The sequence below is a fragment of the Crotalus tigris genome, unplaced genomic scaffold (assembly GCF_016545835.1).
Source record: "Crotalus tigris isolate CLP2741 ecotype Arizona unplaced genomic scaffold, ASM1654583v1 scf7180000018164.764771, whole genome shotgun sequence".
In the NCBI taxonomy this organism is placed as follows: domain Eukaryota; kingdom Metazoa; phylum Chordata; class Lepidosauria; order Squamata; family Viperidae; genus Crotalus; species Crotalus tigris.
The window spans coordinates 34,233-44,867 of NW_024096858.1; the positions used below are offsets into that span (position 1 = coordinate 34,233).

Here is a 10,635-nt window from a genome sequence, read left to right on the forward strand (position 1 = left end):
GTTTATTGAAGAAGCAGAAAGAGCAGAGTAGAGAAGGGCTGATCACATGGGTAATAGGTTTTTATACCCTCTCTAGCCTTTTGTTTGGAATAATTTCCTGTTTCTGTGGCATGAACTTTGAGGCTATTTCTGAGTGTTTTTCTAGATATCTGTGGTTTAATCCTATTATCATATCCTGCTTCCCTGATGATGGGGCTAATGACTCCTAGAGTTTGGGTGGGGTATGCAGATCTTCTCTTTATCTTCTTGAGTTCCCTGGCTCCAGCCTTCTTGATGGTTTTACATTTGCATTTGTATAGGGCTGGCTCCTGCTTGGGGCAAAGAAATTTGGGGCCAGGTTTGGTTTCTGTTTTTAAAAAAATGCTTTTAAAATTCCTTTTGGTGAAAAATATATTTTCCTGCCCTTTTAATATTTCCTTCTCTGGGGCTCTGACTTCCCTCACCAGTTTCGATAGGCTTACACTTCTAGCTTGCTAAATTGCCTGAGGGAACAATTTCAGCTTGACGTCGTTTACTTAGCAGCTTTTAAAGGAGTTTTCACAATTTCATGGGCGCAAAAAAGTCTTGGTGTCTTGTCTTGATGGGACAGTTCAGGCATCCTTCTATTATAATACAGTAAATACAACACACAATTATATATGTATATATGTTATGCCTATATTATATAAAATTATTTTTATTAGGAATTACTCTTTTGCCTAAAGAAGAGGCATCCAAGAGGGGAGAGCTGTTAGGGGGAAAGTGGGGGGGGGGAGAAATCCTTTCCTGTTCGTTTTAAAATACAAGACGTGGTTTCAAGACGCTCCTTTAGAGTCGCCCTACTCAAGACCCGGGTAAAAATGACAAAAAAAATTATATATGAAGAAATAGGAAAAAAAAAATATGGCCAAGCTACAGCAGATGCCCGTTCGTATAGTGCACGGGTAGACAACCTCGGCTCTTTTATGACTCATGGACTTCAACTCCCAGAATTCCTGAGCCAGCCTGGGAATTCTGAGAGTTGAAGTCCATGAGTCATAAAATGTCTGTATCGTTTGCCTTCATTCCTATCTCTATGGCTGGGCACGCGACTCGGAAGTGACGTCCACCCCTCCCGCCTTCCCAGGCTTGTCCTCCACAGTAAGGTCGCACAGGCGCAGAGAGGCGCGGCCCCGCAGAAAAGCCCGAGAGACACGGGACTGCAAAGATGTCGCGGGGTTCGGGGCTGCAACCCAGAGACCTCCCCGAGGAGGTGATCGGCTACACTCCGGAGGAGAAGCTCCGGCTCAAGCAGCTGCGCGAGCTCCGGCGCCGCTGGCTCAAAGACCAGGAGCTGAGCCCCCGGGAACCTGTCCTTCCCCCGCGGAAGGTCGGCTGGGTGGAAGGTTTCTGGGAGCGCTTCCTTCAGCCCGAGAAGCTGTGGAAGAGACAGGTGAAGCACAAGCGAAAGCAGGAGTGGTGGTGGGGGCCGGTGCCTTCTGGGCACGGTGGTGGCTCTCAGAGGTTGAGGATAGGGGTTGTAGTGCAGCATCTGGCCCCGGCACAGCTTCAGGGAAGGGGCTCTGAAGCAAAGCAAAGGAGGACATCTCGGTTATGCTATTTTTTTTTTTATCGGTTAAGATTGCAACCCTACATTTTCTTGGGATTAAACGTAAAAAAAAGTCCCTGGTCCTCTGGATGCCAGTTCGGACATGCATCTGCTGAGTAGGCGCGTGTATGATTTGTGTGGTTTAATACCCACACGTATACACCTTCTTGACATCTTGCTTAACGATGCTTCTGTGATAATTACTAGTGTCTTTTTAGGATAGCAGTGTTGAATCTATAGGTCACTTGGTCGCATCACTCTCCCAAGGAAGCTAAAATTTTCGAGTTTTTAAAAGCGTGTTAAAGTAAATATGATATATAAGCTCTCCTAATATGTAAATATCCTTAGCAAATCAGATCTTCCTTGGCTTTATTTAGCTTTATTGATTGGGTTGGATTTAGACACTGCCCTATTCCAGATGGGTTCTGAATGGTTCATGATGTAAACAAGATAAAATAAAAATATAGTAAAAAATAGCAAAAAATAGAGATTAAAGAATGAAATACTAAGTGAAATCACAGCCATTAGCTGCATACAGGTAGTCCTTTGACTTACAACCACAATGGAGCCCAAAATTTCTTTGTTAAGTGAGTTTTGCCCTATTTTATGACTTTTCTTGCCACAGTTCTTAAGTGAATCACTGCAGCTGATAAATTAATAACCCAATTGTTAAGTGAATCTAGTTTCCCCATTGATTTTCCTTCTCAGAAGGTCACAAAAGTTGATCACATGTCCCTGGGACACAGCAACAGTCATAACTATGAACCAAGCATCTGAACTTTGATCACATGATCATGGGGATGCTGCAAAGGTCTTAATTGTGGAAAATGGTCATAAGTCACTTTTTTCAGTACCATTGTAACTTTGAATGGTCACTAAATAAACTGTTATAAATTGAGGACTAGTATTCTATAGTCTTCATTGACAGAGATGATTAATCTCATTCAGGTCCCCAGTATTGCCAAAATAACAAAACATCTTTAATACATATGTGATGTGTATGTTCAGAGTAACTCCACTGAAACCCAGGAATATTTTCTAACATACCGTAATTTTTCAGCCTTCTGTTTTTGAAAAACAATGAGAAACTAAATTACAGCTGCCATAGAAACCCTTAGAGTTGTTGAAAAAGATAGGATGCAATTAAAAGGCAGTGTTCCACAAAGGAAGTGAGGCCTGGGTAGTGTATTTCTGTAATATATCTGGGATTTCCTATATTCAGAGAACAAAACAGGCTGTTTTCATAAAGGAATTTGGCAAATATGTGAAAGTTTTTAGTTTGGGGATAAAGTACATTTATATAAAGTCTCTGAGAGATAACCACATACTGCAAGCTACCTTTATCTTTCAGCATGCTGGGAAGAGCTGAGAAGCTTTTCTTCCATTTTGTGTGAATTTTCCTATCTATGTCCAATAAATTGATTTATGAAAATTTATTTGAAATGAATTAGCTTTACGGCTAATTCAGCTATGCATAAAAATATAGTTTAGTGCAGGATAAAATGATAAATAAATGTATAGAGACAAATCTTTCTTACCTTGAGGCTATTTCAGAAGGCAGATTTATTCCTACAAGATTATACCACAGTTTGCTATGTTAAAAATAACATTAAACATAATTTTTAAATTTCAACAAATCCAATGAAATTGTATTGATGTAATCAAGTTTTAAAGAACTAATTTTTAAATTTATTTTTAGGTATTCAATATCTACAACGCTGGAAAATTTACTATAATAAACCTCTTTATTCCTCTCTGGCTTGCCCATTATATTGTCAAGTATCATGTCCAGGTATGTATGTATGTGGGGTGTACATCTTTTTGCTGATTTAATTCCAATAACACATTCTGTTTCTGATATTAGAAAGCTAGACTTAAGAAATGTTAAAGTTCCTCCTCCCCCCAACCCCCAATTCAGAGTGCTGGATAAAATAGAATGCCTTCTATTTTAGCTTCTGAGACACAACAGAGTTTTTTCTGAGGAAGCAGGGATTTAGGATGGCCCTGTTTCCTGATTGGACGAGTGCCTGCCCTTTAAGAATTATTACTGAACTCAGCACTCATGATTTGGTTTGGAATGGTAGAATAGGAAAAAAGAAACACATATTTTTTTACTATTCAGTTAATCTGAGATCCAATGGAAGTATCAAAGGTGATCTCTCTCTTTCTAATCTGATACACACCCACCAAGAAAACGCAACATGCAAAGATCTTTTGATACCATGCTACTACAAAATAATAATTATGAATGCCTCCAGTGTGATCAGAGCTTTGTCTAAATCCTTTTAAGGGGTGAGAGATTCTGGTTAAAGCACATAAAGAACAATGCATTGTGTCAATAACTTTCCTGAGCAGATTGAGCCAATATTAATTGTTTTGTGGGAAATGGTAATGAAGTGTTAGATTTAATAACTGAGCTATTCTTTTAACAGTAATGACTTTAACATTGTTTCTTTTCCTGTTGCTATCAGCATATTGCCTTGGAAGTATTTTCAGTGATACTTCTAATCTTGCATGAGCTGCTTGCTTTAGGTGACATCACAATAATTTAATTGAGTAAGGTCTGGGGTTTGACTCGATCATTTTGGAATGAAAAAATTCCTCTGCAATAGATGTTCTCTTGCGTATTTAGAATCATTGTGCTGCATGGCTCATGTTTGTGTAAGTTTCAACTTATACTCAATAATACTCTGATATTCTTCTCTAGAACTTAGTAGTACAGTCCTGAATCATAAAGTTGAAAGTGACCCAAAAGGTCACCAAATTCAATTCCCTGCACATTGCAGTATTCACTGCCTCATCCCCAATATAGAACTATCCAGCTTTTTAAAAAAAAAACTTCCAGGGAAGGGAAGATACTACTCCATGAGGTAACCGATTGCATTGATTGACAGTTCCTCCTGTCAAGATGTTTTTCTATGTATCTTATCTATATTTATTTATTTATTTATGAGACTTATATACCGCTTTAAGTGCAAGCACTCTCTAAGCGGTGTACACCAGTAAGCAATTTGTATATATATTTACATTGCCCCCAACAATCTGGGTCCTCATTTTACCTACCCCAGAAGGATGGAAGGCTGAGTCAACCTTGAGCCGGTGAGATTATATCCTTGAAGTTTCATCTCATTAATTCTATCCTTATCCACTGGACCAAATAAGAAAAGTCAGAACCCTCTAAAATGTGACAGATATTTGAGATAGTTATCACATCCACTTTCAAACCTCTCTTCTGCTAACCTTATTTATATCTTTTAATCATTCCTCGTAGGAATGATTTGATTTCCACTCCTTTCACCATCTTGGTAACCCTTCTCTGGACTCGCTCCAGTTTATCAATATCTTTTAAACTGAGTTGTGGAGAACTGAATATGATACTCCAGATGAGGCTTAAGGCAGAGTAGAGTGGGATAATTACTTTTGTGTCATCTGATATCTGTTTCTCTTGATGCTCCTCAAGATATTACTGGCTTTTTTTGTGTAGCTGCATTACAGTGCTGGGACATGTTGAGCTTGTGATCCCACCAGTACAGCCAGGTTCTCTTTATATGTGCTGTTCTTAAGCAAGATTTTCCCCATCCTGTATATGTTTCTTTCATTTGTCTCACTTAGATGAATTTTGTTTCTCCCTATTAAATTTTTTGTTTGTTTCCACCATTGTTCCAGCCTAGTTGTTTCCCCTTCTCTCCTCCCAAATGGTAGCCACTTTACCTAATGGATCCTGCCTTGATATCTGCTGCAAATTATCCATCAGTCACTCAATAATCGTGAGCAATTTGGGTCACAGGCCAGAAATCTGCCCAGAGCCATGTTGATTCCACCATCATTTTTCATGGTTGCAATGAAGATATTTTGTTGCAAAGCAGCATTTCAATGAGTTCCCCCACCCCAAATGTAGTGTTTTCCATTAATACCTAGCAGTTCTGCTTTCACCTCATTTGTCAGTATAGCATTGTTCGAACAGCCTGTTAACACTTAGCGGCAACTATGTGCAGATGTTTCTGCAGTGACCTGTGTTTTCCTTTGAAAACTAAAATAGAATTTTAGTGTGATGAGCTCTAATTCTGCAAACATCTGTTTGCCTGTAGACAAGACATATTACCATTTTACAATGCCTTGGGTAAGGCCACACTTGGAGTACTGCATCCAGTTTTGGTCACCACAATGTAAAAAAGATGTTGAGACTCTAGAAAGTGCAGAGAAGAGCAACAAAGATGATTAGGGGACTGGAGGCTAAAACATATAAGGAATGGTTGCTGGAATTGGGTATGTCTCTAGTCTAATGAAGAGACGGATGAGGGGGGACATGATAGCAGTGTTCCAATATCTCAGGGGCTGCCAAAAAGAAGAGGGAGTCAAGCTATTCGCCAAAGCACCTGAAGGCAGGACAAGAAGCAATGGATGAAAATTAACTAAGGAGAAATTTCCTGACAGTTAGAACAATTAATCAGTGGAACAACGTGCCTCCAGAAGCGGTGAATGCTCCAACACTGGAAGTTTTTCAGAAGACACTGGACAGCCATTTGTCTGAAATGGTATAAGGTTTCCTGCCTGAGCAGGGGGCTGGACTAGATGACCTTCAAGGTTCCTTCCAACTTTATTATTATTAAGACCTTCCGATATCTTGTTTCTCTTTTACCAGCACCACTACACCCCCTTCTAATACCGCCATTTGACTGTACCAGTAATATATTTAGTAAGCATCAGTGTAGCTTGAAAAATGGGTTGTTCATTCACTATTAAGAAACAGTGTTATTCACTCATGTGCTGTTATCCAATGATAGAGGTATTTTCCAGAAGCCTAGTAAAAATGAGTGTTCCTCCTATTCATGAAAGTGCCTATGTTCTGGTTTTACTTGGCTGCAGAGGATTTTGCTGAAAAACAAATGTACTGATTCTATACTAGAAGGAATTGAAAATATTACAAGATGGGAAAAGTCTGTTTGATAAATTTCAAAGAGCATTAAAATTGTTGCCTTCTTCATAATCATTATTCCATGGTTTTTGTTTACAGCTTACTCCCCATGGGATTGTTGAAAAACAGCATTCAATATATCCAGTAAGTTGTCTTAATATGCTATGTAACATCTATTTGTGTAAAAAAAAACAAAACCTTAAGATTGTAAAGGAAAATATAAGCTTACTGTATTTCATTTAATTTTTGCCTTCAAATCAGTTTTGACTAATGTGATTACAGTTTTCTTGGCAAGGTTTTTCAGAAGTGGTTTGGCCTTCCTTCCTAGGGCTGAGAGAGGTACTGGCTCAAAGTCAACCAGTTGGCTTCCTGCCTAACATAGGACTTAAACTTGCTCAGCACATTTAATTACTTCCTCAATCAGGAGCATCTGCTAAATTAAAAAAGGATCACAAAAGTATTCCTTGAAAATAGTGGGTATGTTGTTTCATTGCTTAGATGGCTTTAGAATATTCTTTGTAGCAGCCATTTCTGAACTCTGAATACTGAACTTGAGTTACAAATGCAAGTTTGAAGTAGACATTTACTCTTATGAACTGTAAAATGTTTTATTTTTATGGCAATAAAAAACTGGGGCTACCTCCATTTGACCTATACCAATTTGTTGTATAACAAAGATTTCTAAATTAAGAAAAATAACTCTGGTATAAATTATGCATAATACTTACCAAATCTTCATCTGGAAAATAAAAACATTGAGGTACTTAGTGTATGTTTTTCTTAAAATATTTTCACATTCTGATTTTTTTTTCTCCTTCACTTATCAGGGAGACAGGATGGAGGAAAAGGGAATTCCACCATCACAAGGAACTTCAGCAGAAATACCAATCTGTGAGGACTGAGAGACTCAAGGACCTGCAAAATGAAGAAAAAAAAAACAGTTTCCTATATATATGAATATATAATTCAAAATGGATAGTAAGAGACTTAATGATTTTTGGCTATTGTGGGGATATGGGGGAGGCAGCGCTATACTGGATTGGTGTCTTAAGTACAGTCACTAAACATGTATAGATACTGAATCCAACAACAAAGTACTTTATTTTGGTTATTGATAGGCTTTAGAAAACACACAACTTAGAAATATTAAAGATAAATCACAACTTAGAAACATTAAAAGATAAAAACAGAATGGAATAAAGGATCAAGGTGAACATAGTAGCCAACAAAAGTCAAAACTTTCATCATTCAGGTAAATCACTTTGAACCCTGAGCTACTCACACTAAAGCATCCGTGTGGAGACCATCATAAATATATCCAGAACAGATAAATAGGGTTAGTGCTAACTGCTATTACTAAGCTTGGAGAAAATTTAATTTAATTTTAATTAAGTCTAGTAAGAGCCTGTTGACTCCTGATGGCTGTTAAGCAGATTTGACATTGAAAGAGTGCATCAGCTAAAAAATGATTGGGATAAAAAGCCATTAAGGTCTGGGTATTACACCAGAGAGGCAGCAAGGAAACCTCTTCTACAAGAGAAAGTCAGTACTCTGAAGAAATTTTTACCAAAGCGCCCAGCCATTTGCAGAAAGGCAGCTAGCGTAAACAGGCAAATTCAATCAGAAAAGAAAAAACAGTCAAGAAGCCCAAGCATTGAGATAATTTATTAAGGGAAAGTCACTGATACAACACGGTGTGACAAAAAAAAAGAATTAAGTCTGATAAAAATCCTACCAATTCCTCTCAATATCTTCTGTTGTAATTGCAGTTGACAGTAATAATGATAGAATGGCACCACAGAAACGGAACCTTTCAATTAGTTACTAACAGATGATCTTTGTTTTTACATCTGGCATATATGAGTGGCTTGAATGTCAAACTCAAAACTCAAGTTTGAATGTCCTTATTGTGATTCCCCTTTTCCCAAGCACAACAGTTTGGATTATTGTTTACAATTGTTTTTAACTTTTGTTAAGCCCCCTGACCCTCGCAAGTCATATGCAAGTGGGCAGGTATACAAATTAAAATTCTAGATCAAAAATAGAAATCCATTAAATTCATTGAAAGGCCTACTTTCAACATCGGCTCTGGAATACCGGCTATGTATTTATTCAAAAAAAGTCTCCATTCTATAATTTGGGCTGTGTGCTTATGTTTACTGCCATCTCTTTTATTTTTTGTTTTGTTTTCCCCTGCGGTGATGTTTCTTCTTCCTTTTCAAATCATGGTGCTGTCAGAATACTGCACATTTTTGGGTCAGGCGTTTCATCATCCTAGGGTGCCTGGCCTGTATCACTTCTGAAAGCATTAACTTCTGGTGCCTGGGTTTCAGTCTCATTGGGAGAGATGGTAATAATAGAAGACTCAGAGTTGCTTCCGTCTTCACGTGATGGAGCCAGACAGTCATAATTTGCATGCTCGTCATACGCATCTATGTTAAAAGGACATGGAGCAAAGTCGATAAATTCATGTAAGAAGTGTTCTGTACTTTGGAATAAGAAAGGTTGTAATTAGCAAATGCCTGGCTTTCTAGATCAAACTTGATCAAAGTATTCATTATTATACATTGTACAATATTAGCGATACATGAATACCAAACAGAACTGTAAGCTCACGTTTTAACCATGGAACCAGCTTATGAAGGCAGGCAGGATTCCTGTGGAAAAATCCAGTCAATAAGTCGCTATAATGCTCTCCATCTTCAATACTTCTCACACATGTGCCAGAATTAGCTTTTCAAAAGCTAATTATCCCTTGCTCTTGAATGTTCCACATAAATCTCCCCTCCAAACTAGCTTGTCGCCTTGATGCAAGCCGCCTTGATCTGCAACGCTCTGCCTTGTCATCTGAGTTGATGACCTTCGAACAATTTGGGGAAGACATTGTGCTTCAAAAGAAGGAGTCCTTTGGGGATTAACACATGCAGGATGTTCACCCACGCGAGAGACCCTGTGTGGTTATTTTATTGCCTCAAATTTTATTAGCATTATTATTAGCATTTTAAAAGGCAGTATCAGCTCGTCTAGGCCTCTTAAGCTTTGGGTGGCATAAATGTTCAATAAATGATTATCAAACAATTGTACAATTCTACCACTGCCTCGAGGGGAAAAGGTAACCACTTTTTCAATGGAAAAACTATGGAGATGTTTACGAACATTTTCAACAGTAATGCGAAATCCGGGAAAAGATACGGCCATCTGCATTTAAACTCTCAAAAAGCAGACAGGGTATAAAAAATATTAACAGAACTGTTCCGAATCCTCGGAGTCAGAAGATTGACTTGCGTCTCTCGCTCCACTATGCTACATCTAAAAGAGCTGATGGCTGGGCAAGGGTGCCTCTGAGATTATACAAAACACCACTTCTTCATCTGGAAAAAGCAGGGGTTCTCAACCTTGGCAACTTTAAGACTTGTGGACTTCAACTCCCAGAATTCCTCAGCCAGCTTTGGAAGGAGGTAATATTTTTGAAAAAACAACAACAAATCACAGTATGATTGGCCTTTACTTTTTTTTTTTTTTTTACATTTTTTCAATGTCAGTCCAATGCTTGGTGACGTCACGCTTTCTGTCCTTAATAATAAATAGTTAAATCCATACTTGGTTGGGCTAAATCTTATACGATTCCATGACTTCAACTCCCATAAGTCTTAGCGATCACGACGGTATCCCCCAAACCATCTCGGGAGTTATAGTTCAAAAGTTTGTTGCTATTGTAACGTGCACCGGCAAGTCCACATTCTCCGCACTCAAAAGAGGGGGGAAAGCCACATTTCCAATTTTTTCTTACCCATCAGGATTATCAATTTATCAATCGATAAATTTATTTTGTTGCTTGGGGGAGCGGGACACGGTATTTATTTTCCCGCCCCCATTTATTTTGTTGCTTGGGGGAGCGGGACACGGTATCTCCCTACAAAGAAATCCTGGGAGGCCGATTTACGGGCTCAATCCCGTCTCTGCTGCTCAAAAGCAAGGAGAAAGCAAGGCTCTTGTCTGTACTGTCTTAACACATACCTGGGAATCTCCCTTCCCGAAGAGGAGGGAGGGAGGAGGAGGAGGAGGAGGGGGCGGTGGCTTTGGTTCCCTTAACAAAAATGGCTCTCCCGCTTTCCGTTTCCTGCCATTCCGCGAACATCACTTCCTGAGGCTT

General features: G+C 38.8%; 1 protein-coding gene and 1 long non-coding RNA gene across 3 annotated transcripts; one reads left to right on the forward strand and one right to left on the reverse strand.

Annotated features, from left to right (window-relative positions):
- Positions 1-1,099: 1,099 nt before the first annotated feature.
- Positions 1,100-7,661, forward strand: NDUFB6 (NADH:ubiquinone oxidoreductase subunit B6). The gene is made up of 4 exons (XM_039348619.1): positions 1,100-1,411; positions 3,267-3,359; positions 6,582-6,626; positions 7,310-7,661. The coding sequence occupies exons 1-4, from the start codon at positions 1,187-1,189 to the stop codon at positions 7,382-7,384; spliced, it is 438 nt and encodes a 145-aa protein (XP_039204553.1). The 5' UTR covers positions 1,100-1,186; the 3' UTR covers positions 7,385-7,661.
- A 370-nt stretch (positions 7,662-8,031) lies between these two features.
- On the reverse strand, positions 8,032-10,552 carry LOC120310318. 2 transcript variants are annotated; one of them, XR_005557318.1, is made up of 2 exons: positions 10,500-10,552; positions 8,032-8,914 (listed from the first exon to the last, which is right to left on the reverse strand). It is a non-coding gene; the product is annotated as an uncharacterized LOC120310318 (long non-coding RNA). The 2 variants fall into 2 exon arrangements; XR_005557317.1 differs by lacking the exon at positions 10,500-10,552 and adding an exon at positions 9,099-10,467.
- Between the last annotated feature and the right edge of the window lie 83 nt (positions 10,553-10,635).

Coding starts and splice junctions, on each gene's coding strand:
- NDUFB6 (XM_039348619.1), top strand. CDS start 1,187: ATGTCGCGGGGTTCGGGGCTGCAACCCAGAGACCTCCCCGAGGAGGTG. Junction 3,360..6,581: donor TTGTCAAGTATCATGTCCAG/GTATGTATGTAT, acceptor TTTTGTTTACAG/CTTACTCCCCATGGGATTGT. Junction 6,627..7,309: donor AACAGCATTCAATATATCCA/GTAAGTTGTCTT, acceptor TTCACTTATCAG/GGAGACAGGATGGAGGAAAA.